We start from the raw sequence: 19,812 nt of genomic DNA, 5'->3' as shown, positions 1-19,812 counted from the left end.
TGATATCCAGCTGAACTCATCTGTGATTATTAGATGAGGTATGGGATCCATGGTTTACATTGCAGCGGATTAGGGGAGGGGATATGCCACACGTAGATCACGTGCTAAATTCGTTAACGGTACTTCCCGAAGAGATAAGAAGGTAGTAATTGATGTTGAGTATGTTAAAGTTGCGACGATGTTGAAAAACAAGCTGGGAAAAAGTAAGAAAATTGTTTTAGTAGAATGTAAATTATTTTCTTTATGTTCGTGTAATAGTGGGAATGTTAGTACGAAATGAACTTTTTTTTTTTACTTTGCACAATCTTATGCCCTTTAACCTCAAATATATCAATGGAATTTCATACATCTTTATTACAATCCATGTGTCCATAAGATAGTCAGATGACAGTAGGATGTGGAAAAAGTCGTAAAGTACTTTTCATACTATTATATAAGTTTAACATAATGTAAACAAAGTAAAGTTGTTCCACTATGCACCATGTAGGCGCTTGGGGGAGGGGAGGTGTTATACTCCTACTCATTCTTGACCTCGGCACCGGATGGGGGTGAGTGGTCAGCATCACGCCCCTGCCACATTTTACCCATTGGAAAGGACCATGGTACCCATTGGATGGGAGGCTGGGTGGGCCCCAGAGCCAGTATGGACACAGAGGCTAGAGGAAAAATCCTATGCCCCGTCGGGTATCGAATCCCGGTCGTCCAGTCCGTAGCCAGTCAGTATACTGAGTGAGCTATGCCAGCTAATGTAAACAAAGGGTTCACCCAAAGTAATGATAAGTTACAAATAAATCTACCCATTACATACAGCAAATAAATTATCACTTATTTGTAAACAACAGAAATTCATTGACAGAGTAAAAGGTGTGTGTAATTAAGTATGTTTCTAATGCTGCATTAAATTGTGCCTTTTTATTTACAAGATTTGTGAGACTTGATGGTATACTGTTGAAAATTTTGATCCCTGCATAATATGCACTCTTGTGAAAGCATTTGAGGTTGGCAACTGGTCTATGAAGTTGATTTTTATTGCTTGTGTTGACACTGTGTACAGCACAATTAGTTTGAAAAAGTTTTTGGTTATTTACAATAAAGTTCATTAATGAGAATTTATATTCACAAGGAAGAGCCAAGATATTTAATCTCTTAAATAGATAATGGCTCTTTGGGTTCCATGAAAGGCAGGAAGTTTCTTGACTAGGTGAGCATGGTATAACTTCTAAAGAAGAACTCTGCTTTGTGGAATTAATTACTTAGTTATTGAATTGCAGAAAACACATCAACCCACTAATGATGAAAATCCCCCCCCCCCCCCAAATGTTTTAATGGATAGTTTTGCTTTTTGAACAAAAGCTCATCCGTGTTTTATTTATATTTCAGCTGTAGCAGAACATTTTACTTACTTTCTGGTCAGTAAAGGTTATATGGAAGATGAATACTGTATGAATAAGAAGAAGTTGACTGATATTTTTAAGGATGAGTACCTGCCACTGTATCATGTTCGGATGACGCCTTACTTAATCCTTCAAGCTCTTGCGCAATATAAATGTATCAAAAGAGTAAATAAGGACACACCAGAGTTAGTACTTTTCAAAGCTTCAAAGGTCCAAGAAATAGTCTCAAGTCATGGAGGAAGGGTGCAAGGTAATAGGATTTCTTCATATTTATTAAATATATACCATACAAACCAATTTGTATTGTCTCAGTTGTGGAATATATTAAGATTTTTAACACCAAAGCTCTTTGAATTATGTGAGTTTTTTTTTAATTATGCAGTGAGTTGTGGTATTAGGGAATAACATTCAGTATTGCAGCTGAAATACATTATTTGCTTCTAGAACCTCTGCCTCCTTCTCCACCAGACAAGTCTGTGACTGATTCAGTCATGAAGGTGTATGTGACACAGCAGCATGCCTTTCACATTGGATTTAAAAGAGAACCTGCAGTTACAAGCACAGAGTGTAAGATATGTTCAGTAAACTTTGCTGACGAGGTTCAATATGAAGCTCACCTAGGTCTTGAGAGTCACACAGTGAAAGAAGCTTATAGATCAAACAGGTAAAAGTCCCCATTATTCATTTGTTTGTTTTGTATTTGAATGGATAATTTTTGTTTTAGATTGTTTAATTGATGCAGTAACATTTACAAAAAATTATTTAGTGTGAAATTAGTTGGGAGGATAATTATAAAATCCCCAGTACCTTGGCTAAGACTCAAATGTGTATGTTGCCAACACAGTGTTTCTGCTTAAGCTAAACTGCTTGGAGCATCAAATAAAGATGCATTATTTGTATTTTATTCAATAGATATTAGGAAAATTAAATTCTACGAGGACAACTAAATACTAAACTAACTAATTCAAAAGATAGATCAGTTATGGTGACTGAGCTGTGGCTGGATTACTGAGATTTTTTCCTGGCAGGAACAAGGATTTTTGTTTTCCCCACCACTTTTAGATTGGCTGTGGAGTCCACCAGTCTCCAACAATGGATGCCAGGCATGTTTTCTTTTCTTTTTTCTTCCCCCCCCCCCCCCCCCCCCCTTATAAGAAAAAAGGGACGGGGCAGCTGGGGATATGACGCAGTAGGCCTGTTGAAGATTACAGTGTCACAGGATGTGGTCTCATCTCAGTTTCAGTTCACTGCCACACGTACAACGTTCAATCCCATTCTGTCATTGTGTTACCTGTATGTACCTTTCATATTTTGACTGTTACAGGAAATCCCTGTTTAGCAAACACAGCATTTCAGTAAAGTTTGCAAGTGAAGATGTGGTGGAAGAAATAATTGTTAGGGATGGTGCTGTGGGAAGTGTTTCAGTTACTGTTTCTAATACAGGCATGGCACATTGTCAACTACTGAAGATATTTGTGTTATATCAGTTAACAGAAATTGAAGAAATGTTGCCAGCACTTCCTCTCCACTTAAAACCAGGTATAACAGAATTTCATAGTAGAGATATGGTTGTCAAGTGGTAAGGTGAAAATTTGTTGTGCTAAAGGTCTCTTGTTCAAGACTGACGGGATGGATGCAACTTGATCCACACATCTTTCTTGTCTGTTGCCTCTGGCAGGAGTCAGAATGTTGGCATATGAATAAAATTGTTTGTCATGTGCGCTACTAATTTTTATGTGTAATGCATAAAAATAAATGAAGAGGTTGATTTTGTTAAAATTAATAGAATTATGTCAAGTTTTCAAAATCTGCAAGTTCATGTAAGGAAGTAAACTGTTTCTAGAACAAGTATGAAGGTCCGTCATCAGCACCAGCAGGTAATGGTATAATTTTTAAGCTCCTCAGTAACGTATGGAAGCTGGGACATTAAAATAATAACTTCTCATTATAACATTTGGTCATTATTGCACATGTACAGGTTTAGCATTCCCATAAAGCTGCAAAAAAGAACAGCTAATTGTGCAGTGTTGTTACAGGTGGCCATATAACCATTTCATTGGATTATGACTTTCGTAATTCAGGAGCGTATTTATATCCTCTGCTACTGAAGGTACTGGATTCTAGGAACATTTCATCATACATCCTTAAGGAACTGGTAAATATAACAGTTACAAGTATTAAACTTTGTGTCTGTATTGTAGATGCATATTTCCTTCACAAGGTCCAAGTCATAGTTCATGTTTAATCTGAAGCTGATTTCCCCTCCGCCACACATATTTGTCACCTGTCATACAGAGTATGCAGTACTGTCCTATGACAGCTCCCATGTCAGGAGTTTATTTCATCACTCTTGCTAGGCAAGCAGAGGTCATGAAGATTAAAAGTTTTTAACTGGTAGCATCATAAAGAAGTCTTTTGTAACTTAATTTCTAATACTAATCTTAGGTATTTCGAGTCCAGTCAGAGTTAATGGATGACCTAAAGCCAACATCCCCCTACAAAAGACCACTGAAGAATGTAATGAAGCATTGTGAAGGACCTATAGTGTATGGAGAGCCTATGCCTCCGTAAGTATTATTGCCTTGTTACTCGACATTATTGTGCTTTTCCAGGATTGGCATTATTCATTGTTACATGTAGTTCTTTGTTTTTGAGATTATTATTGAGTTTTGTCTAATATACATACATTATTCTCAGAATACCAAATCGGTTGGTTTCTGCAAGGAAGTTACCACAGTATGAATTTCCTCAAGCATTGCGCCATGTTATTAATCATGGCTTTAAGCCCTTGGAGAACATGAATCCTGCTGTTGCTCAGAAACTGAAGGAAGTGAGGTAGGTACATCATTGTACTAAAAAATTGGGGATATTTTTAGATACTGAAATCAAATCTTTTAAATCATACTTCTTCTTCCTCTTCTTCTATGGCTCTCTGGTCCGTATTCGGTCCACGGCCTCCTCAATTCTCCTCTTCCATTCTGTCCTCTGTTAGGTCCGTCCGTCCGAGGCTTTGATTGAGGTTTTGAAACATCTTCTCTTTTACGGTGCAAGGTTGTTGGCCTTGCAACCAACCCCCAACCTGGAGGACCAGGGTACCTGTCTTAGTCTGACCTCTCCCCCTCGACCAATCTGGCTAGGGAGGTCCTACCAGTAGCTCTTGGGATCACTAAGGTACTCTAGCCCCATGGCCATGACAAGGTGCAGGTACCATTAAGTGGGGTTTTAAATCATACTACTTAAATAAATTTTATGAATTGGGATAGCTCAGCCAACAGAGTGAATGGCTGTTGGCTGGACAGGTGGAGTTTGTTCTCTACAGTGACAGTTTTCTCTGTTTTACTATCTTGCTGGTTTATTTATGGTTTATGTTGGTGATGCTGTCAGTAGCTTATACTATATAGTGAAGAATATTTGGATGATTAACGATTATTGATTTAGAAAGGATATGGAGGAAAATGGCTGTGGCCTAATTTAAGGTATTATCCCTGATTTTACCTGGAGATAGTAAGGAAAATCTGAAAATGCTGTCACATAGCCTGTCTCCAGGTCAAGTTTTGAACCTGTAACCTCCTGGACAAAGCAGGAATGCTGACCACTCTTGCACAGAGTTCAGTGATTATGTTAAGAACGCATGAAGATTTTCTTCACATTCTCTGCAGATCTTTGTGGTGTGGTGTGGTGCTTGGCACAGAAGTATTTTTTTAGTTTTTTGTGCATTACTGATTTCTTGGTGAAGGATACAAATTGTGGATATTATTATTATTATTTGTTTCCTTCTTGATGTTCGTTCATTTTTCTTGGGTCCAAACTTTCTCTTAAGCATAAAGAACAATCATTTTCATGCCACATGTTTTTTAAAAAAATCAGTCTTAGAACTAAATCTTTATACCTGAAGTTGTCCTTGTCATGTTGAAACATGTATTTGATGGAAGAATAATTACTTAGAAAAACTGTTGTGTAGGTGGTTATTTTTATGTATTTCATATTGATAAGATTTTTATCCTTTTTTATGAATGTTTTATTAGCTCCACAGGAAAATACAGATCCTTATCTTTCTTGCAATTGTGTTATGTTAGGTTGTTATTAGGACAGGATGGTGAGAAATTACTGAAGGAGGAGAAGTACACACCATTCTTTAGACTACTTCTATACATTGAAGAACATCAGATGGAAAATGATATTCATGCATATGACTGTAAAGGCCAAAAAATGGAAGCTGTGGATGGAAACAAAAATTTGCTGTGCTTAACGGTAAGGAAGACAGATATCTTTGCTCAAGTTACTGAGCCCCATAACCTTACTTTTCCAACAGATGACAATTCTGAGTGACTCTTATAGTTCATAATGTAAGATTTACAACTGTTGACCTTTGAAGACATTACACCCATGCCTTCCTGCAATAAAGAGTGTATGTACAGTAAAACCTGTGTTAACCGACCCTCGATTATCCGATTCCCGCATTAACTGACTGAATTTCAACCAGATCAGTTGTGTTCGGTTTCTACCGGCGAGAGTCAGTAAAGCAATGCCCACTGACACTGCCTTGTTCTATTTAAGATTGTGCCTCCTGGGTTTGTATTCACATTTCTGATAACCTTTTCCATGGACAGATTAAACATGAGTCTAGATAATGAATCTTAGTAGCTAAGTTTAACAATACATGGACCTTTCCTTCCACTCTCCCTATACAACAACTTAATGGTGTGATGCTCTAGACACAGGGTTAACTTCACTCATAAATTTATCATACAGGCTTTTTGTAAAGAAATTACTTATTTGATTCAATCCCCTGTAGTATAATGAACTCCGTATTTGTAACTTATTTTCTTATATTTCCAATGCAGGTGCCTGGTCTGGCAGAAAATCGACCATCTGTCCTTCGTGGTGACAGCATTTTTGTGATGATAGAAGGAGAGAAGTCTGTGAAATATGAAGGAGTGGTTCATCATGTGAGGGAGTTGGAACTTTTGTTGGGCTTTCACAGATCGTAAGTGTGTTTAATTTGTCAAATTTGGGGGTTAACATTAGTAGAGAAAAATCAGGAGAGTTGAGAATGCACAAAAATTGAGAAACCTAGATTGCTGATCTTTTGAGTTTCATGAAGTTTGTGGATTCATATAGGCTGTAAGAGAACTGAAATACTTGAAGAAATGTCTTCATGAAGTAGTTCTAAATTAGAGTTAAAATTTGAGGTTGATGATGTCATTGATGTTTCAGTGGAAATTTTATTTGTTTCAGTTTGAGAGAGAAATTTTTGCCCAACATGAAGTTCTGCGTCCAATTCGGGTTCAATCGTTGGAATCTCCGCTGCCAGCACAGAGCTCTTGAAATGATAAAAAGCCATGGTATAACAAATCACCTGTTTCCTAGTAAACACACAACAATTCCACTCAGGAATGTGACTATAACGTAAGTACTATAGTATAAATACTAGTTATGTGTACGGTTTGCTGTGCAGTATGAAATATATGATTGCTTCCAAAGTATTGTATCAAACAGATATATGGAATATTCCTTGAAAAGGAATTGGATCTTATTTAATAATGTTTCATCTTTGAGGCATTTGTAATTCTGTTTTACTCTAATCTTGTATTGCCCCAATAGATTTGGGTGTACAGTATAGTGATGCATGGATGAGTCCACTTTCAGATATGGAGTTAGTTTAGCATGTTGATACTGTGTATGACCTACGCTTCCGGGTAAGAGCTGCGTTGAATTTCCGGTGATAACCAACATTTTGGCAAACATTTCAGTTTCCATTTTTAAGGTGGTTATGAGATGGGGCCACTTTTGGATGCTTTATATAGGGCAGGCACTGAGTGGTGAGATATATTTTATTGTGCTGATTATTCATCGTCCTGATAACAGAGGCAGTATGACCTCTGAAACGTTGGTAAACATCGACCAGACTACACACTGCAACAACTCGGAAGACAGAAATCTTCATACTCACCGCTGTGAAAACCTCAAATCTTACATATATTTTCGTTCAGATGCTTTAATCTAATCTTTGTACAGAGGATAGCAAAAACTATAAATTAAAATAATACGATATAATGATCATTTCTTTTTACATTTTTCACTATTATAAATTTTTTGGACTCCAGCAAGTGGTTCAGTAAACACCTGAGTGGGAACCCAAAGCAGCGGCAGGCAGTGCAGAGCATAGTGTCAGGCACATCATATCCTGCTCCCTATGTCATATTTGGTCCTCCTGGTACTGGCAAAACTGTTACTATTGTGGAGGCTGTCACTCAGGTAAGTATAATTTGAAGGGGGGGGGGGGGGAGTTTCAGTGCCTGAAAAAAGTGCTGAAGACAAACTTCCCAGAAAATGGAAAACTTACATGAAAAGCTTCATGCACTTAAAATATTGGTAGAGAAGCCTAATTTAAAAGGGGTTTCTTGGAGATCCAGGGCATAATAGGAGGATAATATTAAAATGAATTGTAAGCATATCAGTTGCAGTGGCTTTTATTTTAGTGCTGATGAATTATTGGGACTCGTAAGATTATTGCATGAACATGTAACTAAACAGTGTGATAATGTTTGTGTATTGTAAATTTTAGATGTTAAAGGTAGCTTTAAAGTTATGTGCTTATACTGAACAGCCATTTTAGTGTGGTTGCTGAAACTTTAAGTAAGTAAAACCTTTAGTTCCATAATCTTGTCATACTGATATATTTAATTTTATTCTAAAACAAATACCCCATTAGGTTGTGCTCTGACATTTGTATGTTATAACTCCTTTACTGAGTATAATCATTCAGACAGTGTAATGGACCTGGGAAGTAAAAGCATTCTTAATAAGACTTAGGGTTGTCAAGAGGTAAAGAAAGTACTGAATTTACATGTATATAAGTGGCGTACATATATATATATATATATATATATATATATATATATATATATATATATATATATATATATATATATAAGGACCACCTGACCTTTATGAAGACAAAAAAAAATAATAGAATTACATTCATGAGCTATTGCAAATTAAAATTGTGTTTATCAAATATACTACTAGTCAGTGGAAGGATAAGGAATATTTTTCTTTTTGATATCAATAGTTGTACCATCTGGACAAGCCTAATGGACATCTTCTGATTTGTGCACCATCTAATTCAGCAGCAAATGAAGTCACCAAAAGGCTGCTAATATCATGCCAAGGCCACATTCCAGACAGAGACATATTCCGCCTCTATGCTGCCTCATATAATGTGTAAGAAACTTTGTCTTCATGTTCATCTGAAATATTGATAACATGTACACGTTTACTCTGCTTTGTAGCACAGAAGGCCACAGTCAGCTATGTATACCTGCCCCCCCCTCTCCCTCTCTCTCCCCCTCCCTCCCTCCCTCTCCAATCCCCCCTTCTCTCACCATCTTTTCTTTTTTATAAAAATACTGTAGAAAATTTGTTTTGTCTTTTATTTCCAATGTTGGGGCATTTGTGCTTTGATCAAATTGTATCAGACTTTGGTACTTGTGGCTTATCGGGACACATCGCTTTAAAAATAGGTTAGGTTAATGTGTGTGGATAAATGACATGTAATTGAAAGTTATTATATTTTATTTCAGTAAATGACAACTAACCTAACCTAACCTAACCTATTTGTAAAGCGATGTGTCCCGATAACCCACAAGTACCCAGACTTATTATATTTTCAGTGTGTGTTACAGAATTTCATATTTTTTTCTGTATACTATAATAATTAAATCAAGATGCATGTGTTTGTGTGACATGATAGCACACACTTGAGAAATGGGAATTACATTCAAAACTGTGACCAGAAAACTTGGTAGGAATGTACCTATACAAGGGAGGTAATGTTAAAATTGACCATAGAGAAATAGGGTATGAAAAAGGGTGCACTATATTCAGCAGGCTATAGATAGGATAGGATTATTTTCTGTATTGGTTTGTTTATTGCTGCTGAATTACAGGCAACTGCCAATTGACAAGGAGACTAATGTTTTCACGGTTTTTAGTAGCAAAACTGCTGTACCTGTTAGTGGTGGGAAGGTTGGTATGATTCATTGCTTCAACTGCCACACATTCGTGGACAAGCTGGGCATTGAACTTCAGGTTGAATACTCTAGTTAGAAGTCAAATTAAGTTATCATGACTAAAGAAGTGAAATATATTTGAGTCCCATTTGTTTACACAGACCTATATAGTTCAATTAATGTGACCAATTGAACTGACTATCTTGTGTCTTATTGTGTTCTAGTGGAGCTATTCCTGAAGAGCTAAAGAAATGTAGCAACTATACAGATGATTTCTTTTTTCCATCAAAGGAGGAAATAATGAAATATGCTGTTGTAGTGGTAACACTGGCCACTGCTGCAAGGTATGGGTCACTCTTGACTTCTTATATTGTATTTATTTTAACTTTTATTATGTTATAATTTTCTCTTACACTTTAATGAAACCAGTATGTTACATTCTTACAATGACAGCCTAAATTGAATGTAAAATTCAAGGAAAATGAAAACAAATTGATGCATCTGTTGAAGAGTATAAAATAATACAGAACAGTATACTGTGTTCTTAAAATATTTTGAAGTAATAAAGCACCAACATATATGTCCTCTTTTACTGTTAAATATTTATGTATCTTAGTTTTAAATATAAAAATACTGTCTGTTGTTTAAAAGCTTTCATAAGCCCTGCTTCCGACATAATGGTTTATTAACCAATCTCAGGTTACAAAACAAAATTCAAGAAAATATTTTACAGTTTTCTCCTTTATGATAAAAACCTGTAGCTTTTCATTATTCTTGGGGAGGAGGGGGGGATTTAACAGTCATTTAATTTCATATCAGTTTCCCCCCACCCCCCTCAAATGCTCTTAATACCTTCCAACATTTTCATAACTTCATTTTCATTCATTAATCTGCTGTGTTTCCTTCTCTTGCGATATAATAATAATAATCTGTGGCATAACAGCTCTCCGAGAGCTGAAGCTGACTGTCCGACTAGCTGGCTGCTGGCCTCACGTTCACATGCCTAAGCAGAGGTGAACGATCATCCAACCAGATATAGGGTGACATGTGGTCAGCACGACGAACCCCCAGCCATTGCTAATTTTCATGACCAGATTACGCTACCCGTTGTAGCTCCCCAATTTCCTCATGATGCTGGGTTGGCACTGATCCCACACACCGGTCGAAAATCTCATGAGAAATTTCTTTCCCCGAGACTCGAACCAGCACACATTCTGTATCACCTGTCCGAAGCATCTTGCCATATACCCTTCTTATTAATTCTTACATACAGTCTTCATCAAACCAATGTTGCTTTCTTTTACACTTTCGTCCAGAATAATGCATTTTATCCTTGGCAGTCTTAAGTAAAAATTAACAGTTGATTCACTAATTAACTCTTCTGCTATATTTTCTGTTAATACAGATTGTGGGACATGACATAATAATTTAAGTTTGTTTTCAGAAATGAAGGGCACTAGATACTAGATTGAAGGAAAGAACATTTGTTTAAATGACTTGTTTCCTGAGGATGTGTGTTTGTAATCAGGCTTGTCACTGGAGGTATTCCTGCGGGTCACTTCTCTCACTTATTTATTGATGAGAGTGGTCAGGCTGTGGAGCCAGAAACATTGATCCCAGTAGGTGGTCTCTTCACCAGCGAGAAAGAGAACGGCAGATTGTTTGGACAGTTGGTGTTGGCTGGTGACCCAAAGCAGTTGGGACCGATACTGCGATCCCCAGTGGCTATAAATCTTGGTTTAGGTGAGCATTATACCTCTCTGAATCTTTATGTATTCACTGCACAAAGTGCATAAACTGAATATATGATGTCGAGGTTGTGTCTGTTGACCCATTTGTTTTGTCTTTGAAAGTACTTAGCATTGTTTGATATCTGTGATTCACATTGAAAGTTGTCAGTTGAATTTAATTTTGTTGTGCTTACCTAGTCAGTTACATCCCCCACTTTATATGAATAAATTAAAAAAGAACATTTTATAAAATAATTAGTGCATGTTACAGAATATAAACCTCTTTAAGATATACAGGCACTTGAAGAACGGGTTGTTCCCAGTATTCCCCCAGTATATTCATATGTAAATGTTTATGTGACTGAATCAGACTTTTTCTTTCTTTAAGGTATGTCTTTCCTTGAACGATTGATGAACCAGTGTGACTTGTACAAGAAGAATGAAAGAGACCAGCTTTATAACCCAGCTGTACTTACCAAGTTGGTGCAGAATTTTCGATCACACAAGTCAATACTTGCTCTGCCAGATAGAATGTTTTATGAAAAGGAACTACAGGTAAATGTAAAAATATATCTCTCAGAAGTATGACTTGTGTTTTTGTTACATAGCAAGTTGGAGCTGAGTTTCATCTTCCACTTGGCATTTAGCATGACAAAGCATTGTTAGCATGAAGTTCCAGCACTTTGTATGGATTATTATGAAACTGTTTTCCTTTTTCTGGAAAGTGTTTGTAAACTTTTTTTCTTCCCAGTTTTGCTTCAGCTTAAAGTTTGACAGTTGCTAAGTTTGAGACACTAACTTGTAGGCATTTTGGTATTTCAAGTACTGAAATTGACAGCAATCTTGAAATGCCAATAAGAAATTTATTAATGGCATAAGTAATTCCATTTTTACCAGTTTGTTTGGATGGGTCTTGCAAAAGAGATATGCCCCCCCCCCCCCCCATTTCAAAATTAGAAAATGGGAAAATTAGACTTGTTTTTGTACCATGACTGCTGGTCAAGACCTTGCTGTAGGAACCTTAAGGCATTTGCATACGCACAAATATATAATTCTTTTGCTGTTAATTATATAAATATTAACTGCGTTAGGTATGTGGTGATCCCGTACTAACATCTTTGGCATGCAGCTGGGAAGGTCTTCCAAAGAAGGGATTCCCATTAATCTTTCATGGAGTGAAGGGTAAGGATCAGCGAGAAGGAAATTCCCCAAGGTAAAAGTCTGAATGTTATGCTACATATTACATTGTAGCCTGTTCTGACAAGATGGCTATGTTTTGAATTATCTTTGTATGTCTTTGTCCTCTTTCGCCTCCCACATCCTTCATGTACAGTAATATGTTATGGTAGGTTATCAATTTTTCATTGTAATCCTCTGGTGATTTTTGTCTGTCTGTCCTTCCCTTTCTCCCTCCCACTCCTCTCTACTACTACTGCTGCTGCTGCTGTTATTATTGCAACAATGATGATGATGATAACAACAACAACAATATGAATTTTGCATAGTTTCAAGTTTATACGAGGTCTGTTCAAAATGTATTGGACCTTAATTTTTCCCACAGAAAGGAATGAAGAACGGGAGGTGTCCTCTGGTGGGGGTGGTGGGGGGTGGTGGTGGTGACCTTCATGCGCATGTGTGAATTTTTTCCCGCCCGCAGAGAGCGGCAGTCAGCCTGTGAGTGAGTGAGTGAGTGTAGTGAACGCCCGTCAGATTTTCATTTACCGCGATTCGGGTCCCTTACGGCAGCAGTGCTTCGTTTGTTTCCATGGGAAAAATTAAGGTCCGATACATTTTGAACAGACCTCGTATATTGTAATCAACTCCTTGACACTTTTTAAATGTTAATTTCTGCTACTTGAATTTTACGAACATTTTTATGTTCCTTAACCCAAGTTTTTTCTCTTCTCTCTCTCTCCCTCCCCCTCCTCCTCTCACCCACATAAAAGTGTGGGAACTACATTTGCATTTTAAATTCAACCTTCTTGCCTTGCTTATTATCCTATGCATTCAATAATAATGATGAATTGAATTACATCTTCATTAATTTCGTAAAAATGTATCATAGAAGTAACTAAAAATTAAAATGTTTTGTTAATGATTTAATTAGGTAATTGCCAAATATCACAAAATCTAATCTACAATACTTTATGAGCATATTTGTCGCCCTGATGACGGAGGCAGTATGACCTCTGAAACGTTGGTTAACATCGACCAGACTACACAGCGCAACAACCCAGAAGACAGAAATCTTCAGTAAAATGACTGTTTGTGTCTTCATGGCTAGAATTCATTTACCAATATGGCATAAGGATTTTTTTCTTCCATCACATCCAGAATGATTCTGGAATTCACCACCCCCATTCAATGAGAACTGGGGCTCCTTTCTTACATTGAAAGTACTTACAGGATAAAGCTGTCCACTGTCCTGTTGAGGCTAAGAACTTGTGGTTCTTGACTGCAACACTGATGTACTGATTTTGGTATGGTGGTTAGGCAGATGTATTTTACTTTTAACAGTGTCTTTGCCACACACTATAGAACTGTAGGAACAAAGTGTTTTACTTGCAGTTACTTCAACGTCCAGGAGATTGAGGTGATTGTGCGTTATGTGGAACAACTGTTGGCAGATCGTTTCAGTGGTCGAAAACTCAGGCAACAAGACATTGGTGTTATTACACCATACAGAAAGCAGGTGGGCTCCTTGTTATGCAGTGTATTGACTTGAAGACTGTTTTTTTGAAAATTTTACTGAAAAATGGAGGTGGTATTGATATTATTTATCTTCAACTTCTTAAAAATAATTGCCACTTCTCATGTAAATGTATTGGTTACTGGAATTTTTCTCTTGGATGTTCCTTCACTGTTTGATGTATGTATCTGTTAGATACATATTTTCTTTCTGAAAGGTGATGTTCTGAAACCCAGTAGTGAATTTTATGTAATCTTGGAAGTGAAAATTATTTGCACCTTTTCTATCATATAGTGCAGTTACTGAAAATGCAGTTTTATTTGTATATGCCAGATGTTGAGTAAATGTATGAAATGCATGCTAATGATCACTGAAGTTGGATTACAGATTTTCCTGATCTAATTATCAGAAGTGTTCATTTTTATTAATATTTTAACCATTTTAATTATGTGTGAAATAACAGTTTGAACAGTGAACTTACAAAACCCTGAAGTGGAATGTATTTAACACAGAGGTAATTGCATTGGAATCTTTTTTCCCCCAACTTTCAGCTTCATAAAAATAGGGTTGTCTGTTTTTCAGGAATATGTATAATTAAGTTATTTGAACAAATGTGTTGTATCTGGGAGTTTAGTATAATTTTGTGCCTAGTAGGTTTCGCAGCTTTACCAAATTTCAGTAAATCTGTTGAGTATAGGTAAATATCATCCTTTCATATAATTTAAAATGGCATGACCGGTTATTCTATTTAAAATAGTGCTGGCAGACAATTTACCTCCCCTCCCCTCTCATTACTTTGTTGTTTTTTTATCTCCCACCCCCAAGAATGTACTAAGCAAATGCATGTCAAGGAAGACATATCCATCTGTATGGATTCTTTATATCTGAAATGTAATGAACATGTTTTTATGAGATTTAGTATTGGATCTTGCACCAAAAGTTGTCAGGCAAATTTAGTTTTGATTTTGATGGTTCATTGTAAACCCTGCTTTGTAAGAAACTGAAATCAAACTTCATTGACTACCTCAAAAGTGGCTCATCATATAAGAGAATAGTATGTAGTACAGAACATGTTTAGATATTATTAAATATCTATATCATTGAGATCTATACTTTTACATTAAATGATTTTTGATTGGTGAGTGGAAATGCCTTTGGAAAATGTTTGTATTCCTTTTGGCTATATCTCTAAACTCTTATTAGAATTTTTGGGAAAGTAAAAATAATTATCTTTTGTGAATATACTGAGTGCCTGCCTCATTCATGTCTGGTTATGGTGTGATTGATGAACATAAATGTGTATACAATTAAAGGTTGAGAAGATTAAACAAACTTTCAAGAAATGTAAGTGGGAACACATCACTGTAGGCTCTGTGGAAGAATTCCAGGGTCAAGAACGTCTTGTAATCATAATATCAACAGTTCGTTCTACTGTGGAACTTCTTCAAGATGATTACAAGCTTCATCTTGGTTTTCTGAAAAATCCAAAGGTATAGTTGATGAGTTACTTTATAGTGCATCCATGGGTTTAATTCTAGAGCTTTGTTATTATTGTTGTTTATTGGATGATAAATCAAGAAGAGTGAGATTGACAGAAATATTATTTTTGAGTGACGTGGGAAATGCATACAAAACTTTGGCTCATAACCCTCAAGGGAAGAGGTCACTTGAGATACCTAGGTATAGTTAGAAGGATAATATTAAAATGGATATTAGCGAAATAAAGTATGAAAATATGGTTTAGATTGAATCAGTTCAGGATAGGATTCAGTACGGTTGTGTGAATAGAGGGTGCAAATGATGATAACCTCAAGCTCCCATGGAAAATAATTTCTTGAAGATGGCTGTCATCTGGGGCATAGCATTATGTATTCTGTTGGATATTTACCATTGTTTTAGAGGAACTCACTGCATCCATCATCAGCTTGATTTGATTAGTTATCTATCAGAATAAGCAGTGCTTTGTTCTAGAAGACAGCCATCTACATACTTCATGTCCATAGGTTTTCATGGCCGGTGTTCAGTATATAACTTCAGCTCTTGGGTGAGCAGCAAAGTTATACGTCTTTATAATCTTCGATATGGACACCTCAAACATCAAAGAATTTCCTTACCATTTGAATGACAACTGTATAATAGAGTTAGATGAGTTAAGAATACTTGTGTTTTTTGACGTGACTTACATAATTATTTCAAATTAAGAAATCTGCAGTTAGATCAGTAAATGATGTGCTAGTTTGTGTACTAAGTGGCTGGGGATTGGTTGCTGGTGGGAGCATTTGAAATTTTCTTTTTGTTGACATGTTTGGAATGGCCCTAGTTCCCACTACTATAGGGAATATTTATTATTATTTATTTGGGGAGGATGTGGACTGGATTCATGTGGATCATGGTAGGGATTTGTAGAGATCTTTCATAAAAAGCAGGGTATTTCTTGACTAGCTAAGTGATAATTATTAGCATCTGAAGAAAGGCTGTGCACCATGGAATTGTTTAAATATATAAAGTCTACATTTTTAATACACCTTTCATTACACATTTAATATGTAGCCCTCAAATAATATTAATTCTGTATAGTTCTGATTTATTTTGTACAAAAAGTGAACAACTTGACTTTATCTCCTTTGTGTCAAAATGGATCATGAACAAATGTCAAACCCCCTGGAAATGGTTTTGATACATAATTCAGTGCATTACCTTCCAACAGATAGCAGAGACATCCGTTGCTCTAGATAAATATTTATAACAAATGCTGTTTCCTGCTTGCCTATTTCAGTAACCTCAATATTTAATCCTTCATATTTTAAGCAAAATATTGTGCTAGCTTCAAAGGTTATATTGTCTTTAGAAATAAAAGAGTAATATAGAAAAAATCTCTCCTGTTCTGTTTCAGAGATTCAATGTAGCCTTGACACGTTCAAAAGCTTTGTTAATTACTGTGGGAAATCCAGATATTCTTCAGCATGATGAACATTGGCGAGAACTGATCTTATTCTGCAGGGATCATGGAGGTTATAAAGGCTATCCACTTAGGTTAAGCCCTTTGTCTCAGCAAGTGGAACACATAACTTTTGATCTCTCTTCTCTAAGAATTGACCTAGAAGGTAATATATTTCCCCTTAGTCTAGAAGGAGTCATAATAAAAACTGTATTTTCCATAAAGAAGCCCTTATGCAGAAGATGTTCAAGGTCTGTGGAAGCCCATTAATGGGCTTCCTTAAATTCTGGTATATCCTCAAACACTATTAAAAAGTAGAGTATAAAAAATATTTTTTATTTTGATCAGTTTGGATAAAATGTATTTGAGAGGATGACATTTGGACATCAAGCATCATGATTAGCAGTCTTGTTTTATATTGAAACTTTTCCCACAGACTACCTAGTTATGCTAACTGGAATTATGTTTCTTTTGGTTCCAGGGAGCAGCAACACACAAGATGCTCCACAATGGCACAGTGACATATAGTTTCCATTGGATAATGTGATGATCAGCAGTATTTCATAAATCTCAAGATAAATCCGTGATATGATTTTGCATTTTGGAAGCTGTAATGTGTGTTAGAAGTAGTGGGATTTTGTCATGCTGTAATTCTTCATATCCTAGAACAAATGCCAGATGCAATATGAAAACAAGAATGAGAGAAATTTCATCATAATAAAAAAAAGATACATGTACCTGGAACAGTAAGTTGTAATTGATTTGATTTTATCAAACATTGAATTTGTCATTTAAAATGTCTTTTAACCATATATATTTTTATACATCATTGCTGTATAATGTAAAATTAGGCGAGTGGAACTGGATGCATGTCATTAAGAATCCGTCTAGCATCTTCAGCATTTTATATGCCCATACTGTAGCAGATTCCTGCCAAATGTTGGGCTACGCAGTGCAGACTGAAAGGGGTTTTGCTTCAGGAAATGCTGAATATGCCCAGTGCTTCATTATTTCTTCTGCCTATAGTATGGGACATTCAGTTACATGTATAGTCTTTCTAAGGGTCTTGACTTTTATTTAATGATTTGCAGTGGTTGTATATCAACATGGAATGTTTTATGCATACATTCTAAAGATTGGGGAAGTAGTGTAATACTGTATCTAGTTAGTACAGAAAATTAAATTCTGTAAGTCACATTTTAAAAAAGGTTGTTGTCTTTTTTGCATTGAATTACTTATATGAATATGATGTTATATCATTATGGTGATGAAAATGATTGAGAAATTAAAAATATGCTATTAGCACTGTATTTTGTTTCTGAAATATCAAATAATTTCTTGGAAAGTTGCATGTAATGATATATATGAATATAATTTTTTCAACAGAGAACATGTATTTTAAAATGATCTTTCTTATATATCAGTGCATGACATAGGGACGGAAGACAGCAATCTTCATACTTATCACCATGCCAACCTCACATCTCAAACTGAAGTAGGTTGGTTTGAAAAAACTGGGAAGGAGGTGAGTGTGATTTTCATGAAATCCTTGAATTGGGAAAACTGAAAAAGGTCCTCTTTGTTTTGTGCACTTTAATAGATTTGATGTGTGCTTGAAAAAACTAAACATGTATTGACCTTTTTTAATTTCCCATCATAATGGTGGTCATGTAGTGAATAAACTGCTTATAGACAAGGACTGTATTAAAACCTGTGATTAGGTTCATTGTTAATTTATAGTTAATTTAGCAATGAGACAATCAGTAATGAGCTGTTGTCAAAGTATTCAAAGTTTAATGTGAAAGAATTGTGTAGTAAAGAGTATGTACAAGAAGAGTTGCATAATTTGTAGCTAATCAGAAATTGATAATGTGATTCCAGATTGAGTGATTTCATATGTAACCATTTGTAGTAATTTGTCAGATAGTATTAAACATGATACTGGTATTGTGAATAAAATTTGCCATGACTTTTTATATTCTTAAGTATAATCTTTCCAACTACTAATATTTTTAAGCACTGCTTTGATACAAGTATGAAGTTCTTTCTGTTATGATGTAGCTTGATTTATAAAAATGTTGATCATTTCCATTGATATATAAGAATTTTTTTGTTTTTCGTATATTATGAACATGATAAAAGTTTGTAACGTTTGATTCTATGATCCATTGTTATAGTAATTAAAGGAATATTTTTTTGAAATGTTTCAATAGAGTATGTTGTTTTTTTTAATTACATTTGGAATGATGATCATAATTCTGTGGAAGCTATGTGTGAGATTCAAGAAAATTTTGGTGTGTGTCTGAAAGTTATGGAATTAAATACAAATGCCATCCATAAATTGCATGTAATTTTTACAAAATGTTTTACATAAGAATTGTTAAATTTTAATTGTTATTGAAGTCAGTTGATTAATATTCTCTGTATTTAAAAAAAATAAATTAGTGCATTTGCGTGAACAATTATTTATTATGTCCCACCTTTTAAGGGTAAAATTACTTTTATTATTCCATTGCTGTGGCAACATATCTAATTGCAGTCATTTTTATCATTGACTGTTAATCCAGAATAGCTGTCAGAATGTAATAAAAGTTATGTTTTAAGTGTGTCTATAAATAATATGCTGTTTACTATGTAATAATGCAGGGTTGGCAAACTTGAGTTGTTGAGTCTCAGTTATCCTGTCTAGAAATACTTATGACAGATCTTCCAGACTTTTGAGTTCCATGAAATGACTCTGGGGTCCAGTGCATGAGCGATGGGGACTAGCAATATAAAGATGATTAGAATATGAAACTTTCACTTTTTACTCATAGTGCTGATTTATTAGAATTCATAAAGCTGAACCTCCATAGTACCTACATGCCTTCATGGCATGGTCTGTACTTGATGTTTTCTTATAGACTTAATAAATACTATTGCCATGGTTTTTTCTCAAATTATTTTGATGCCTGCATGTGGTACCTTAGTTTGAATCTGGTATTGTGCATAACCCTAAATCAAGTTACCAATAAAATAACTGTAGCTGTAAAAAAGTTGGTCAGTC

The 19,812-nt window shown here is 35.5% G+C and overlaps 1 protein-coding gene across 1 annotated transcript; it reads left to right on the top strand.

Annotated features, from left to right (window-relative positions):
• The first annotated feature begins 57 nt into the window (after nt 1-57).
• Nucleotides 58-19,228, top strand: LOC110834239 (putative RNA helicase mov-10-B.1). Its single transcript, XM_022073183.2, has 20 exons — nt 58-203; nt 1,381-1,644; nt 1,839-2,058; nt 2,719-2,933; nt 3,431-3,549; nt 3,840-3,961; nt 4,092-4,229; nt 5,471-5,645; nt 6,239-6,381; nt 6,633-6,803; nt 7,502-7,652; nt 8,470-8,621; nt 9,634-9,753; nt 10,938-11,152; nt 11,528-11,694; nt 12,231-12,352; nt 13,708-13,831; nt 15,142-15,318; nt 16,722-16,932; nt 17,248-19,228. Exons 1-20 carry the CDS (start codon nt 179-181, stop codon nt 17,292-17,294), a joined length of 3,078 nt encoding a protein of 1,025 aa, XP_021928875.1. The 5' UTR covers nt 58-178; the 3' UTR covers nt 17,295-19,228.
• Nucleotides 19,229-19,812: the final 584 nt, after the last annotated feature.

The sequence above is a fragment of the Zootermopsis nevadensis genome, unplaced genomic scaffold, assembly GCF_977971745.1.
Source record: "Zootermopsis nevadensis isolate Lab colony 2312 unplaced genomic scaffold, Znev_1.0 Znev_ptg000022l, whole genome shotgun sequence".
Lineage (NCBI taxonomy): Eukaryota > Metazoa > Arthropoda > Insecta > Blattodea > Termopsidae > Zootermopsis > Zootermopsis nevadensis.
This window is presented reverse-complemented; position numbering and strand designations above follow the sequence as displayed.